The 18,263-nt window shown below is 39.8% G+C and overlaps 1 protein-coding gene across 3 annotated transcripts in view; it reads left to right on the top strand.

Annotated features, from left to right (window-relative positions):
* Nucleotides 1-18,263, top strand: part of LOC311273248 (CUB and sushi domain-containing protein 1-like) — a 396,934-nt gene that overhangs the window by 207,253 nt on the left and 171,418 nt on the right. For all 3 annotated transcript variants that reach the window (XM_084380198.1, XM_084380197.1, XM_084380199.1), the window contains 2 exons: nt 11,300-11,412; nt 12,940-13,017. In XM_084380198.1, the coding sequence (XP_084236324.1) occupies nt 11,300-11,412; nt 12,940-13,017 (191 nt within the window). The remainder of the gene's footprint in view (nt 1-11,299; nt 11,413-12,939; nt 13,018-18,263) is intronic.

The raw sequence follows: 18,263 nt of genomic DNA, 5'->3' as shown, positions 1-18,263 counted from the left end.
ATATAAATGTCAATGCAATGAGGTACGTTTGTATCCGGGGAGATAATGTGATGAGGCAATGTTGTGTAACAGCGGCGACACAATTTTGGATTTTTAATCTTTTCTAACTGGTTAATATGATTCCTGAAAATGTATTCATACATCACCATGTCTCGCAAAAAACGCTTGTCTCCCATTTTTCATGTTCTCCTGACTTCAGCTGATAGATGTAAGAGTCGTCCATGTGTAGAAAATGGTTCATGATTGTGGCGCAACCAGCAGAAGAATAAAATGGATAGGCCGACAGATAAATAAGTGGAGTGAAGAAGGCAGAGAGGAGAGCACCAGATGGAAACAAAAGGAATGGAGAATAATTGCACGTTTAGTCCTGTCACCAGCAGAGCGGTACGCATCAACCATGGCATTCTCATGATAGTGTGTGTGTGTGTGTGTGTGTGTGTGTGTGTGTGTGTGTGTGTGTGTGTGTGTGTGTGTGTGCACGCGTGTGTGTGCGTGCGTGCGCGCGTGTGTGTCAGATCTTAAGTGGCCCTCTGACTGCGTGAGCTGTTGATCGTTTCTCTAGGCACTGACAGATTACACACACTCAAGAGTGCTCGCACACACACACACATACATGCACACACGTAGCTCTTCTCTGACAGTATAACATTCAAGGACCACTGTCAACCCACCCTCTGCAATGCAGGGGGAAGACAGGGTGTGTACTGGAGAGCACATCCAACATTTTGCTACACAGGAAAAGGTGACTGCATCAAGTGAAGCCTTCTGACGTGACCTTTCTGATTTTGAAAGATTGATCGTAACATCCAGAAGAAAGCAAACACATTTGGAAATGTGTTTCTGCAAAAATAAATAAATGAAAATGGGAAATGCCTTGTTTAGTGTTGGGCCATTCATTAACATATAATTTCAAAGTAAGATACATTTATGTTTGTAGCAAATATGAATTAATACAAACTCATTACATGTATATTATACTAGGCTTACAAACAAAGTGAACTTAGATCAATATTCACTTTTTTCTTGTATTATACGTGTTTTAGTCCAGATGCAGAGGTAAAACAGTGAAGGGGAGAGAGAGGGGGCACACAGCAAAGGTCCCAAGTCAGAACCGGACCAGAGATGTGGCAATTAAATGGTTTGCATCTTAGCCGCCATAGGCCACCCAGACGCCTTGTATATTTAATGAAAGTTCACTGATCCAGGTCCTGAAACAATGTAATCATTTAAAAATAAACTTAAACGGGCTTCTGCCAGGCAAAGTCTAATGCAATCCTAAGTACTTTTCTCCAGAGGAGGGATTAAGAGATGATTGACACTTTCACTGAGGCATGTGGGCAGGTCATTGTGAAAGTGACTGACACCTGACAGGACCACTGTGACGGGTTCTTCCTGTTTACCGAGAGCTTTTTCTGATTGGCTGTCCCAAAAGCAATTTCCTGTTTCATGTTCCTGTCTGCTAGCTGGCAGGTTGAATGTCAGGTTGACTAGCTGTTACATGGACACACAGACCAGCACACCCCCCCCACACACACTCACAGACGACAAACACACAAACACACACACATACATGGTTAGGGCCAGAACAATTTAACTTTGTGATTCAATTCAGCAGGATAAAATAATGATCATCTCACGTTTTATATTTCCTTTCTTGAGATGGATTTGCTCATGCAGACAATTATAAGTTAATATGTGTATCCTGCTTTTGAACTATCAAAACATTTCATGCAACTTTAGTCTAATTTGAAAGATTATGTCCTGGATAATCAGTTATATCAGCTCTGAGGCTCAAATGCTTTGAGGCCTGCCTGCTGTGTGAGATCAGACTGGCAAAGGACTGCAGTTACTGGCTAATGTGAACTTTATTTCACCCGGATTGTTTGTGAAATATAAAGAAGGCTGCACAGAGAATGGGGAATGCAAGAATAAAGGCAGCCAAAACGGAGACAAAAATAGTGACACAGATGCGGTCAGCAAAACAGAAAGAGCGATTTCATAAGACCTTGAGGCATTTGTGATGATGGTGTCTTCTACAGTCCAATGGCTGTATCACAATGTATGGCTTTTTGTATGTATTTTTTCAAATATTCCTCTATTGAGGAAGTGAAAGGTCAACAGTTCACACAGCTTCATCTGTCCCTCTCAGTGCATGCATTGACTCTTGTTTTCCATGATTCAACATGACTCTGATTCTTCTTGAAAGGAAGGAATTTGACCAGAAAACAAAATTCAGAAAGAAGACTGGATGAGACACCTTTGATTTTTATTTGTTTACTTCAACCTTCCATAGTTCAGATTTATTTTTTATTTATTTTTTGGTAAATTGACATTTTCAGTTCAAATTAAGCTAAACGTTTGACTTCTAATGTTGTCAATTTAACAAAGTATAAAGCTGCCAGGAACCTAAAATATATGAAAAATGGCATGTTAGGAGCCTGAAATAATGTGCAAATCTTTAGTGATAATCATTAAACATTTTATTATAGGGCAAGTCTCGGCTATAAAATGAAGTGAACTATAATGCAGTCTATTTACATGTAAAGTGATTTTATCTCAACTCATTTTTGGGCCTTTTTCATTAAAAGTCTGGCCTATTTATTTCTGTAAATCACTATATTCAATAGTAGTAATTCACAGTTTTAAAAACATATTTTCCAAAAGTATCTTTTTGTTGTACCAACACAAACGAGAGCACTTTAAACTGGTTTTCTACGCTTGGCTTTGATATAAAAAGTTATTTTACGTTGTATAAAACATGATTGATAAATAGACAGACTCCAGATGGTTAATATGACAGTCCACTATTAGCTTACTATTCATTCTTGATTACAGACTTTCAATAACAGTAATTTGTCACAGAATCAATCAGCCTGTATTTGTAATTAGCAGTGAACATGACAGAAAGGGTTAAAGTCACTAACACTATTGACAAGTGAATGATTCTGGATTGATCATGTCATAGCCTCCTAAATGCATTTAATTTCAGACTAATATCCTGTAATTATTCAGTATTTTAGTTAACACGATTTTCCTATTTAGTATTGCATGATTAACCTTCTTATTCTGAGAACACAGACAGAAATTACCCATATCTAAAGACATGCCTAGGCAACTTTCCACAGTTTTTACTCAGAGTTTTTACTTGATTCCTTGCTAAGTCTCACACACTTGTTTATTTGTTTGTACCAAGATTCTGGTGACCTGAATATGAAGTCACATAAACAGCTTATCCTGAGTACAAGCTTTACATGGTATATAGGCTTTTATCTGTAACGTTGCCGCAGCTGGTATCTTCACATCTAAACAGATTTTCTTTCTGATTGCTTCAAATTAGTTCTGTTTATCAGTTTGTTAATGTTTACAGCGGGTCCCCTTTTCCCTTAAACCTCTCCCCACTTTTGTACTTCATATCCTCTATCCTTCCACCTATCTCTCCTTTCTTGATTTATCTCTTTTTCTCTCTATTCTCTGCGCTCCCTCCAGCCATACCGTCTTCTTTTCTCTCTTTTTCCGCCCTCCTCTTCCTTCATCTTTGTCTCTAAAAGCACAAGACAAAACTGAAATACTTAAAGCCCAACAGTGTTACTACTGTCATTTTCTTCGACTGAATGAATTCTTACTCTGCTAAAGGCCATTATATCCAAGGAGCACGACCAATAGCGATTAATCATATTTTGTCCCTTATTGCTCACTACATTATTCACATTGATTTTAACCCAGTTGCCAGTGCTGAAAACTGAAGAATTTGCTGTAATGTATCATCCCCATGATAGTCGAGGTTTTTTTAATAAGCAGGGGTTTGTTATGCTGATTCAAAGACGATGATGGAAATCTCTGAATTTTCACATTAAATGAGTCCCTTCCCATCCTATCTCTTCCAGACTTCTAACTCAATGAAAGGCCCTAATTGCCAATTATTCCTTTAATTGAGTAACAGGGTCACTACACATAATGTGATGAAACTATTACCCAGAAAATCAGGTCTCCTTCCTTAATCCAATACACCTGCAAGAATTCATGGGCCTGTCTCGGTGGGTCTACACATGATAAACGTATGATATTGAATGATAAACTGACTTTAAGTCCTAGCGTACAAGCTTTCAGAATACTGCCGACCCCAGTATGAACAACTTACTATGAGCACCGCAGTTAAAAAAGAATAACTTACACAAATACTAATGTATTTGTTCATACAGAAAGTAATCCAATTGATCACTCGTGTTTAACCCATTTTTGTCTTAATGAAAAAAATTCATTGTCTTGACAATTTTGAAGGTACTGCCATGAAATTTGGTATACACATTCATGTCTCCCTCAGAAAGAATTATACTAACGTTTGTGGTCACTTGAATTTCCTCCTGGCACTATCATCAGGTCAGAAAATAAAGCTGCTGTAAGCGCTGTTGTCGTCCTTTTTGCAGTTAGCATCCCCTCCCTCCTCCCTGCGTCACCGCACTTGTACAGCTTTGTTTTCTCTGGTTATTGTTGGTCATTTCTGTCATAGTTTGCTAATGTAGCTTTCAACAGACTAAGAAAGTAAAAAAGGAAATCGTTGTAATATGAAGACAGAAAATAACTAGACAAAAGGCCTGGAAGTTAACATGCTATTACCTGGATGGGTTATATTAAAAAGTGAGACCGTTAGAACATTTCCACCAATTAGCACTGAAATGTTTTGAGTTTTGTATTTCCTCCTTTCCTTTCTGTTACCTCTGACTTCTCTCTCTCGCTCTCTGACTCCCTGCTCCTTCTTTCTCCCTCCCTCGCTCACACACACACACACACACACACACACACACACACACACACACACACACGCACACATACACACACACACACACACACACACACACACACACACACACACACACAGGCACACACAGTTTCATTTTTAATTACTTTATTGGCAGTGACAGAAACAGTAGTAGCAAAGTAATTTCCATTCAGCCGTCCATTTTCTAGTTGCTTATCCAGGTCATTTTCTAGTCATTTAACCACGACGAAATCCATTCAGTCAGTGGCCACAGGGTAAGAACTGCAGAACCTCTTCCGAGGGATCAAAATTCACAATCAAGGCCAGTTGGGAGATGTGGCTCCTCTGGCTTGTCCTAGCTCTCCCACAAGAGCCTCCTCTCAGTTGACTGGCAAAGCATCCTTATCGTTTGCCGTGACTGTCTCAAGTTCCTGCTGTTGGCCAAACTTCTGTCATTCTCACACTCATGAAGTGTGTGGTTTGATTTGTGTCTATTGTCTGTCTATCTTTGGGTTAAACTCCCAGAACTTCTTTCCATGAGGTTGCTCATCTTCATGGAACGAGCAAACAACTAATCTCAGTCATAAAGCCGTTGATTCTTTTCCCAGGCAAATCATGTTTAGAAAACTTCTCCCGAAAATCCAGAATGACGTTCTGATGAACCAGAGAGGACAACATCAACTGCAAACAGCAGAAATGCCAAGCTAATGTCACTGCTGACTTCCTTGCTATATTCAATACAAACAGAACAAAAGGCAGGACGCACCCTTATCAGAGACCTTCGCTTTGCTTGAATGGATTTCACGGCTCAGACACCCCGAATTCTGCAGCATCTCCCTTAGAAAACTCTTGGAAACACAACGCACACATGTAGGGATCGGCAAATCCCCAGCACTGCTGAAACAACTTGAATTGCATGATTCAGTTTTCCATGACAAAAACAGAGCACACATTGCTCCCCATTAATATGAGGTATATTTAGCAAACTGCAAACCACAGATACATCCGCCATTGACATTTGTCAGCGTGGCAGATCACGCTCACATTATATGCGTGATTTGGCCATGACTGAACGTCAAATCAGGAGGTGGAGAGGAAGGAGGTTTGCAGCTTAAGTCTGTGGGGACATTTCTGACCATCTCCAGCCATTTTATTGGCGGCCAAAATCGGTAATTTATTACAGGAAGTCGGACCATCTCCAGGCATAATTGTGGCGACCAAATCCAAACCACGATGTTTTCCTAACTCTGACCAAGTGGTTTTTGTGCTAAAACCTAAGCAGAGCATAAGCACAGCGTTATGGCCGGAGAGAAACAGAAAATCAAACCGAAACAACGTTGCAACATAAAGAAACATTCATTTTTCTTACCTGTGGTTTTGCAGAAACGCACTTAGCAAACATTTATTCTGGCAATGGTTTTCGAGCACCTTGACCTTAGTAGGCTTTCCCAGAAAAGGCCTAGCTGTGGGATTCCTTGATCATTTGAACACACCCTCTGGCCCCCTTACTGAAACCCGGGAATGGCTGGCCTTGTCTGTCAATTCAAAGGGACCCACAGCAGGCCTTGCAGCAGCTGTGAATGATCCTTGTCCATCCTCAGTGCCTTTCCCATGTTGAATTCAGTGACATCGGCCTCAGAAGAGGCCCAGACCTTTTCCACTGCCTTTCGAATGTGAATCTCTTTTTTTCTTCCCATTTCCTCTCCTCTCATGTCGCTACATCTCGTTTTACTCCTTTTTTCTGATCCTCTTCTGCTTTTCCTCCTCCCTTTTTTTGTAACCACCAGCCCTCTCCTAGTCTCTCCTCTCCATTTTCAAACACCTCTCTTGTCCTGTTATTACATTTACATTTTAAATTATGTTTACTGGCGCGGCATTTGCCTTTGTGTGTGTGCATGTCTGTGTGTGTCTTTCCGTGTGAGTGCGTGGGTGCGTTATGAGATTAAAGGTACCGGTGTACCAGGGTTTTGCACTAAGCACTTGGAATAAACAGCTATCTGTTGTGGATAATGTGCTTTCCAACTTTTCTGACTTGTATCCAATCATTTATTTTTACACCGCATTTGTGTCATTTTGCAGATGCTAACATCCACCGGGACTTGCAATAAGTGCAGCAGTGGATATAATGTATTGCCAGCGATACAAGCAGCCAAGAGGGAGGGCAAGGGCTAAAGCAACAGTGTCTGGACAGTAGAGAGATATACCTGTGTCTTTGTGATGTTCATGAATCACCGAAAAAGCTAGAGGTCTAATAGGGAAGTGCTCCTGCAAGCACTCAAATACCTCCTGCCCGCTCCTGCCTTCTTTGTCTACCCCTCCTTTGTTTTGTGCTCGGCCTCTCTTCGCGTATTGTCTGCTACTCTTAGGTGTGTCAAACCTCTCCTCTCCTTTTCTCTTATCTGCTCTCCTCTCGTCTTTTTTTAGCTCTGCAACCTTTCCTTTCTGTCTCGCCTCCCTCTTTGTTTTATCCTCATATGAGTTCTTTCTTTATGTGACACTTGCATCCTCCTCTTTTCTCCCATCACTCCTCTCCTTCCAGCTTCGCTTGCTTTCTCATTTATCTCCATCCTCTGCAACCCGGCGTTTGTAACGTCCAGCCTCATTTACACTTGCTTCCTCGCGGCCCCCTTTTTAACTTTCGACCTGTCCTCACGGCTTGTGTAACCTCGCTCCTGTTCATCTAATTATCCTGCTCTCACCTTCTCCGCCATGTTCTTCATCCATTAGCCGCTGTTTTCTCCTGTCTAGTAGCCTGGTTTACTGGTCACTGTCCAGCCTGTCCTTCATTAGCTGTCTCTCCATGCCTCTCTTCCCCCTTGTGCCTATCATTTTAACAACTTCTTCCTTCAAACTTTTATCAGTTTCTCCTCTCCTCTCTTCTCATTTGCTCCTTCTTCTTCCCTACTTTCAGTTCATGTCTCATCCCTCTCTCCTCCTCCTCCTCTCTGACCTCTTGTCTCTCCCTCATCCCAGTGTCAGGCAGCTGGCCGTTCCCCATGAATAATGGAAGAGATGCAGCACATCTCACTTTTTATCTGTTTCTCTCTCTCTACTTTTCATATTCCTCTAGCTCGTTGTCCTTCCCAATACACAATGGCTGTATTGCTCTGATTTCGTTAAACGTATTTGCACATCAACATGCACCCTTGTACTATCCTCAACCCTAAACCTGAGTCCCGACTCCATAAAAGCCATTTGAAAGGGGGCTGATTTTCAGGGAGCTCTCTGTGCATTTGTTAAAGCTGCGATAATTGATTTCTTACCACCAGGGAGCAGGAAGTAGAGTCCAAATCACCAAAATGTGTAAAGAAACACACATTTATTACAATACAGAGGCCAAACAAAAAGAAATCTTCCAAAGCACTACACATAAAGAGCTCCTCCGGGAACGACTTATCGCCCTTAATCTTTTTGAAACCGTTGTTCTCCATTAGTGTTTGCCAACTTGACATCCTGAATGACTGTCATTTCAGCACTCACTGGGTCACATGACAAGCCAGGCTTATCCCCCGAAATCTCACAGCCAATCAGGTCAACCACAAAGTGTACTGGTTTGCCATGTGCGTCTTGATGGGATTATGAGGTGCAGAGATGGGTCTTGACATACATTGTTGAACTGACAGACATATCCTCATGTGATTTATCAGAGCAGATTCCACAATAACATGGGAGTTGTACAAAAAAAGAGTAGATTTACAACAATATCATGCCACTATCATCACATATTAATAGTATTTTCCATTACATAAGCACCACTTTGTAAATACAGGGGGCCTGAGGCGGTAAGAGTACAATACCTGAAGTTATTTCCCAATGTAATACTGAACAGGAGTTGTTTTTCTTTGTTGGTACGACTCTAGCACTGGAAGTGAGTCAGCAGCACACACCTCATCTTTATTAAAACAAGCGATATCAGAATCAGAAACAGGTTTAGTACCAAGTAGGTATCCACATACACTGAGTTTGCCTTTGTGTTTAACAATGAACATGATTATAAAATAGATATAAGTCCTCTTAAACTATGATATGATTGGGTAATTATACCTTAAAGATGGATTCATTGTCATATATACATTTAATATGATTCTGTTACCTTTTATTAGCTGATAGCACATATATTCTCCTGCTGGTGTTTTCAAGTCATTTATACACAACCTAAGTATTGAATTGTTCTTTCATTAGCCCTCATTTCTCTATTAAAATATATAATGTTTCCCCCCCTTACTTTGATTTAAATGTCCACTGACTTCAGTCTGAGACAAAACAGCAAAGTCCAAGATTCTGTGGTTATGTTACTACGTGCTGTTTCATCATATAAATCCTTTTTTAAACCAGACAGTTTGTCTAAGAACATTTTTTTTACCAGGCGTAGCAAGTATAGCTGAAATAAAGTTGCACATTCACGTACATAACTGGGGTAAAAGTGCACTGAAACTTAAAAAAAAAAAAAAGAAATTCTGACTAGACTAAAAAGTCTGGTAATACTTTTATTCGTGTTCGTAGGGAAGTCAAATCTGCCTGCACACCAACCCATGAAGGTCATAAGTCAGAGTCAGGTGCAGAACGAGGGTTATGTCTGATTATGTATCATATACTGCCTTCATGAATGCCCACAATCTTTCGTCTGGTCTTTAAGCTCATATCTCGCACGTCATCACGCATGATTATTTAATCACACTAACTGTTAGACCACTAGATCTCTGTTCAGTGTGTATATTACAGTTAGGTTTCCTTCAGGCTTACACATTGGCAGTGCTTTTGTCTCATCTGAGATACTTCATATTCCTTTTCTCTGACTTTCTGGAGCTGTCTCTTTCAAAGATACAGAGCTTTGTGTCTCCGATAATAAGCACTCAATAAGGTCCTCTAACAAGCGCTCTTAATATTTTTTTTACCACCTCTCATATTTTGTTTCTGCCCTTTTCCTTATCTGTGTTTCTTCCTCCCTCACTGTCTCTCTCTATCTACTCACTACACCTGCGGCATTATTAAAGGGCAGTTACAGTGGCTTTTGTTGCTCTATTGAGGATGGTAGAACATTTGCTCCCAGGCAGTGTCTTACATCATTTCCTTTTTTTTTTTGTCTCAGTGTACCATTTTCCCCACATTTTTAATTTTTTTGTTGTTTTTTTTTTTTTTTTACTACCGCCTTAGTTGCCGTTGGTAACGAAATTTGAGAGCAGCTATAGCTGATGTAAGACTTACCATAGGCAACCAACTCGTCGTCTCAGCGGTGATGCTTTAGAAACTGTTTTTGAAGATGTGAACTCCATCGACTTTCTTCTGCTTCACTATCTCCACTCACCTCTCCTATTTTACTATTTCTCTTTCCCTTTTGTCCTGTGTTACTTTGTTTTTTATCATAAATGAGTAAAAGACACACCAGGTGTTCAATAATTTAATTCTACCCTGAGCCCAGAATCACAGATAATCATACATATGCAGCTTATTCTCTTAATCCCACACATCATAATTGAGATAACTTTGAAATGTTGCTTTCTCTTTCTTTTCAATTAATCATATCTATCATATATTTTTAATTTCGGGTATATTTGTTAAAAATTGCCTCAGTTAAACGCACATTTTGACGAGGGTGTTGTACTGTACAGCTGCAGTGCTCTGCCTCTGGTCAGTGGTGACCATTATGGCGAGGGATAATATCACTCATTCAATTCCCATATCCGCACTTTCCAAGCCAGCGGAACAAATTGCCTTTCAACTAATACCTCCTTAAATTACAGGCAGCCTCTGCACCTCAGAGGACAATACAAAGTGACATCAAAATCATACTTTGAACTCTCTCTGGAAAGTTTCGCTTCAGAAAGGGATATTTTTATGTATACGGCCTCAGATCAACCGATTTAGATCCTGAAGTTGTTCTATGTATTCGCCTCGTATGATATGCTGTATTTCCGATTGTCTTTGACAGGTAATTTCACAACAGTGGTTGGTCGTGCTGCAATCTATAACGCTGCAATCCGTAATTACATAGCAGCAATTTTGAATCACTTTCCTCCAACAACTGCGTTTCGTTTTTTTCTACGGCAAATTAAAATATGTAAAGCTCATCCTCCATGAGCACATCCATGACGGAGTGCAGACACTGTAAAAGAAAGTTATAACAAACATTGTCCATCTTTGTCAGCGTGATATTCACCAACAATGCAGACCGCATGGACACACAACACAGTGGACAACAGTAACACAAGGCAACATACACTTTATTCACTGGAGAGAACCTTTGTCTCTGAGCACAAAGGTGAATACTGTGGATTTTCAACAACAACAGCTTGAGTTTTGTTACATCATACCTTCTCCTTCCACATACCTTTCTTTCTCTGCTCCTCTGTTCTATATAGTATAGTGTAAATTCACGAAGGAACACAAAGTAAACTCTACTGTAGAAAGGCAGACACATTCCAGATAGTTTTCAAATACTGTATGAAGACTTAAGTTTCAGCTCTGCCTACATTTCAGCTACCTCTATCTGGTATTTGTTATGTTGTTATTTATATAAATAATTGCTTATTTGCTTACTTCCAGGCTGACTGGCACAACCCTGCCTTCACCAGTGATATCAAGTAAGAACTGGCTTCGGATACATTTCACCTCAGACAGCAACCATCGAAGAAAAGGATTCAGCGCTCAGTACCAAGGTACAGCACACTCTTTCAGTCTCATTACTTGTCTGCTCTCTGCCTCTTTTTTGTATTTGTAGGAAGCAGAAAAAAGTGTGTGCACTTCTTCTTGTGTGTGTGTGTGTGTGTGTGTGTCTGTGTGTGTGTGTGTGTGTGTGTGTGTGTGTGTGTGTGTGTGTGTGTGTGTGTGTGTGTGTCTATTACACAGTCAGAACTTTCTTGAATTCTTCTCTCAAACTAATTCACACATGAAAACACAAACCAGATAGGAGTGGGAGTTTTTTCTTGGCTGAACCCTCTCACCCTGGCTACTCACTTTTCCAAAGTCTCCCCTCCCTGAGACATGGGAAACCTGAAAACAAGGGCCGCCCATCTTCTTCATTCCTTCTTCCCGCAGGCCAAAACCATTATAATACAAGACAAACACAATCCAAACAGTGTTGTTAAACCAGTCTTGTATTATCATGTAAATTACACAATCCAGCAGATTCCATTTATTGTATCTACTTATTCTACTGATATTTTATGCAGCTTATTCGGTACATTACTCAGAGTGATTTAATTGTTGTATTTAGTGTTTGTATATTTAGCTGCAACTCTATCGCTTGTTGTTTCTTGGGTCTTGTTGTGAACTGTGACACCCGCCCGAGACAAAGTCCTTGTCCACTTGCACCTGGCAATTAAAGTGATTTTGTTTTTATTATATATTCATATTGCACATATACTGTAATTGAGAACAGCAATTATTGAAGACAGAAGTCTGAAACCACCTGAGTGGACTTTCCAGACCTTTCCTGTCATCTAACTGACTGGTTGTATGACTTAATTAGCATTTTAAAGTGCATATTAGTTTCCATGACAGCTCCGATTTAATTGGCTACTTCCTACACTAAACACAAGACCTGATCCAAGACCTGTCTCTCCTGCGGTGGCGCTGGAAGAGAGCCGGTTTTTGGGTCATGTTTCTGTCCGTCCATCTCTATGCTGTTTTCCTTCTGAGCTACCATTCTCTTGCTCTCGCCATTGGTACTGCTGTCATTTCCTTTCTGCATGTGTTGTTTGTGTGTGTATTTGTGTGTTTGAGAGAGAGAGAGAGAGAGAGAGAGAGAGAGAGAGAGAGGGAGAGCTTTTCATGCCAACTCTGTTTCTCAGTGGAATGTAGTTTGGTTGTAGCACAGATTTTTCTGTTATCCTCTGCAATGCTGCTACTTAGGATAAAATAGATGGAATAAATTTTAATGCCGCTCCCCCTGCTTTGCTCCTCTCCCCCCTCTTTCTCCTCTCTTGTCCCTAGTTCTCAGTGGCTTTTAATATCTTCTCCCTTTTCCCTGTTCTAATTTTCAGTTTCTGCCACTGTTGCATTTGTTGTCAGTTTGTTATCGGAGGGGGAGTGTGAAGCACTCACTGGATTGCAGCCATAGTTGATGTGTACTGCGTGGCAAGCCTGAAAATAATAAGCATTTAAAAGATGTACAGTAATTTCAATTTAATGAAGCATTATTTATCAATGAATTAACAAACCTTCATCTCCTCTCCTCTCTGCAGTGAAGAAAGCAATAGAGTTGAAGTCCAGAGGGGTGAAGATGATGCCCAGTAAAGACTCCAGTCACAAAAATGCTGTCTGTAAGTAAACTACTGTGTATTTGTAGATAGTGTGACTGTCCTGTTAAGTTGAAACTCTTTTGGTCACACACACACGTTCATGCCCACACACACACGCACATGAATACATACACAAGGACACACGGGCTGCATTCATCTTTGATGTGGCAAGGGCAGTGAGTTAATCTACTTTTCTCTGAGGCTGACCTTCGCAGAAAAATTATAACTCTGTCTTTTTCTTTTTTCCCACTGAAGGTCAGAGGTCAATATGAAACCAGTTCCACAGTTATTTGTATTTCAAAATTTCAATTACTTTATTTTTGGTCACAGAAGCGCAATTGCTTATTTATAGAAGCAAAATACTAGCATTTGCAAAGAAATGTTATTTTTATGCTGCAGTAACAGTCAAGCTTTGACTCAGTTGGACCAATCTTACAGTTCAGTTCATTACAAACCAACAAATGGTGCAAGTAAACATTTAGCTTTTTACAGTTACTTCTAAGAAAGTAAACAAGCTGAGAGAGTGAATACATAGCAGATTCAGAATTTGCTGCCTCCATTAAAAATGTGAATTTTTCAAAAATGTAAAAACATTAAAGTACATGAACCATGAAACATATAAGAAGAAGTGTTACAGTCTGCGGTTAATCTGGAGGCTATTATTTCAACTCAAAACTTCAACTCTGTTTTGCTGCTTGGTATGCATGTCCTCCTGTCAGCCCCGTGTACAACCATCATGTTTGAATACCAAAGGCAGACGTGTGAGCCTCTATTTTGTTTCTGTTATGATGGTTTCTTTCATTTTACCTTTGAAGAAATGTCTTTGTCACACACGGTGAACCTCCCTGTGCTGTTGTCAGGATGATAATCTGACTACAGTCCATAATAAACTCAGTGCAGCATTGTGACTCATTTTCTGCTGTCTGGAGCTTTTGCTTCCCAATGGCTAAGTCTTTGTATTGTCCATTTCGTCTTTTTGTTATATTCTAACTTTCTACATTTCCAACAGCTAAGTGATGTTTTGTGTTGGGATTTTTTGTGGCCACTGCATCGTATCTTTTCCCACTGGAGGTGCAGCCAAGATTCCAGACAGTGTAGTGTCTGTCAGGTGAAGTCTGTACATTTTGACAGCCCATCTCTGGGACGTATTGTACAGTCAACCAGGAGAGAATTGATGCAATCCCATAGCGAACATCAATAATGGCAAAACATATCGTATAAGCCAAAAAATTCAACATGTCCATTTAGTTTATGTCTTGCTGCAGAACCCATACTGCACATGCGCATTATATGTTCAGGGTGATCTTTCAGTTGGATTTTTACGGGTGTTGTTTCACCTTTCATCATACCTTTTGTGACACGGTGAAAGACATGAAAGAGTTTTGAATGCAAAGTTTGACTATATGTTAGATATAATCATCACATCAATTTCATACAGATGCACAACGTAACTCGAGCATCTGCATGAGACTGCCAGAAAAACTCCTTAACCCATGGTTAACCAGTCGCAGTTCGGCTAGGTTTGGGCATTAAAACTAATTGGTTAGTTTTAGGAAAAGATCTGGATTTGGGCTAAAAGAAGCATGTTACGTTAAGCTATGTACATGGTGTAAGTTAGGTACGTGCATATTGTGTTAGTTAATATAAGCCAACGTTAACTTTTTAAAAATTTAAATGCCAGTTCCAATACAATACCTTGACCTCGATACAGGTTCCTGAACTATACTTTTTTTTAGACCATTTTAATGAAATCTGTTTCAACAAAATATTACATTACGAACATATGGTGAGCCACGTCTCTGGGAATAACCTAGTGTTTTAGCATGGCTTGAGACAGCCACTGTCCAGCATTTGAAATTTGGTATCGATTGACAGACATTTTTCGATACTCAATAGTATTGAGGTGATTGATCAGTGCTTGTTTAGGTTTGATACTGAGCCCTACTTTCTGGATGAAAGTCTTGTATTTGATCCATCCATTTTACCCATACATCCTACCTAAATGTACTTTGCCACTCTTCAAACTAAGTCACCTGACTTGCTTTGTAATATTGGGTTGACACTGGAGTTACTTGAAAGCCTGATGTGTCTCATACAGATAATAAAGGCAACGTTGGTTGTAGCCAACTAGGAAATGAGAACATGCTAGAAAAAGAGGAGCATTATGTGTTTCAGCAAATGCCCCGAAAAAACAACATGTTTACATTCAGTGACAAAGCCCTTTAGCAACCGTTGTGTTGTGTGTTTGGGGCAAAGCAGGAAATAATGTGACAATATTATAAAGCGACCACTGAGGGAGAAGTCGGGGGTTGGATGGGTCAATAAAATATCTGGTGCCGACACAGGCATCAACTGGTCACTTCCTGTTTCCTTCCGACAGTCAATATCTGTTTCTTTTAACCCTGATAACAATTTTACCGAAACCACCACCATGTCTCCATGTTACTTTTTGTTGCTGTTCCTTTATCTTGACATTTTTGCCCCCATTTGTTTGCATAGAACATAGGGGCAGACAGGAAATGAGGGGAGAGAAAGTTGTATACATATAATAAAGAATGTAGCATTTAAGTGATATGCACCTTAACCACATCAGGGCGCCCCACAAGGTAGATATTTTGACCCAAATAAAGATCTAAGAAATTGGTTTTATTTTTACAGTACAAGGTTTTTGAAGGCACAAACAAATAAACAAATCGGACATCTTCCTGGTCATACAGGTATCAGATCAGAAAAAACGTTGTGTCTTTGTGAAGGGTTGTTACAAGCAATGCATTTTGATGACTTTCATCTCGGACAGGAGGGAAAAACTGTTAAAACTATGTTAAAAAGTTAATAATAAAGTAATTAAACTACAGAAAAATAATGTAAAAGCTTGAAAACCTTACAATTTCTAACTATTGATTGTGGTTTTATAGTCGTTAACTTAATCAAGACAGACATTTATGTTGACTCATCCAGTGTGCAGTATATAGTCATAGTGAGCTATGAAGAAAACTCCACCCTGGATGCCTCAAAAATACATATCAGTTCAACAGTAGAAAAAGTTGGCAAACCATCAAAGCAATCTATGCCTGTAGAGATTTCCGTTCTATGAATATATGTTGATAGTAGTATTAGTATCATTGCTGACGTGTTTCGGCCGTAGGTCTTCCTCAAAGGCAAACACAAGATAAAATGCCCGCTGTGGATGTGATCTCATATCAAACCGTTGGTTTGATGTGCTGAAAACTGTCCAAAGTTTCAAACTGCACGATGGAAAAAAAACAAACGCTTTGTCAGAGAGTTATAAATCTCAAGATGATTTATAACTAATACACCATTTGTTTGTTTCAATGCTGGCAGCTAATGTGCACAGTAGGTGTCAATTTTTAGGGCTTATTTTGGATTTCAGGCCATTAAAAAGAAAACTCTAGTGGCTTTAGACATTTGAGTATTTACTCAGTTCTTTGTGATATCTTCACACCTGATAAACTGTCTTTGCTCTCCACTGTTTGTGCAGGGAATAGAATACATCAGCTGTTATTTGAAAAGTCATTGTGAGCAGCTGAAGCTTTAATTAGCTGATGGAAGGTTGAGGCATGCAATGTTTTTATGTAGACCTCAGGAAAAATTGTTGTCACCTCGGTGGCAGCTAATGGCAATCCAAATAAACGTACACATTACATTGACCAGGCGGCAGTATAACAATCAATTTAATGCTAAACGTGATGAATATCTCTACAGTCTGGGGTGGCGTATATATTTCTTGGAGAAGTCTCTAAAACAGCATTCAGATCATGTGACTGAGGCTTTTAGTTGCTCATACCTCATCCATTCCTTAGCATTTAGCTTCCTTATAAAATCCTCATCAATAATTCTGCTGATTTACACGCTCTGTCAAGCATGTGCTGGTGCAATCAACATAAGTACGGTGTTTGTTGTGTGCATGTGTGTATATGTGGAAAGGGAAAATCTTATGTGCGTCCTCATGTGTTGCTGCAATTAAATTTTAAAATTGTATACTCTGTGTGTATTTGAATGTGCTTATATGTGAGGAGTCCCCCAGGCATATCAGTTTGTTATATTTATCAATGATGTGAAGCTTGGTGAGGAGTGTAAATCTCTCTCTCTCTCACATGCACAGTTTCTTTTTACCCTTGCTTACACAAACCAAGCATGCACGCACAGATGCATGCATACATGCAAGCACACTCGTATACAAAGTAGTTTCCACGTGAGAGAATTGCCTGGAGTCAGTCTGCTGAGTTTCCTACATGAAGGGCCAGGCCAACAAAAATATCTTGTTGTGAAGCAGCTCTCTCACTACCGCGGTCTTTGGAGGATTCTCATGTAAATGTATTCAAATAATTTACAATATAGTTTTGGAAATTAGATGTTCTGCCTGTCATCTAAATAAATATTAACTTAAAAAGAAAATATCTATTTGAGCAGTCGAGCTCAGCTGCAGGTAACCTTATGACTTGTGGTGCACCAGTGGGTCCAGATCTCACATTGCCCAGTGCAGATTTTCATCATGGTGTTTAAGCAAAATTACAGTGAGCATCAAGTGGATTCTTGCCTATCAGCTTAAAGACTCTCAAAAGTAGCTATCCCACTTGTACAATTATTTCTGCACTGCAGAGAACAGGCTTTGTTATCTGTTATCACAATGTGGAGCCAAAGAATGATGATAATGACTGTTAACTGTGTAGTCCAGGCATCCCTTAAGCTTTCGCAGCCCTGGACAGACTAAGATGAGAAATTTAGTTTCACAACGTGGGACCCATGCTCGTTAAAACATACTAGCATTTCTATAATGGGGACCAAAACTGAGTAAATGTGGTGGGGGGGTTTCACATTGGACTGAAGGTTCAGTGAGGTTTCCCAAACATAGTACAGTCAGGCCATCAGACTGGGAATCTGAATCGTTAAAACACTTTTGAAGAGTAAGCCAAGGTCCACTTTTGGTCCCGAGCCAGTCTTTGAACAACACATCTTTACACTGTAAGACTCCCAGTGGTAATATTATAGCTGTATGGCGGAGAATGTCTTAATGCAATATATAATCATTACAAAGAACCAGAGACTGATGATAATGAGTTTTACCTGTCTAGAGAATGGCGCGCTTATGAATCATAATCTAAAAGACTGTCTGTAAATGCCTCTAGCCTGTATTAAAGCACAGTCTAATAGACAGACACACATGAGAATAAGTGAAAATCAGTTTGAGGACCGTCTGTTTATGGATCATTCTCCAACTGGTAGGTAGGTAGGTAGGTAGGTAGGTA

This window comes from Pagrus pagrus (genome assembly GCF_965226575.1).
Source record: "Pagrus pagrus genome assembly, chromosome: 1".
Taxonomy (NCBI): domain Eukaryota; kingdom Metazoa; phylum Chordata; class Actinopteri; order Spariformes; family Sparidae; genus Pagrus; species Pagrus pagrus.
Note: the sequence above shows the minus strand (reverse complement) of the source record. Positions and strands in the feature narration are given on the sequence as shown.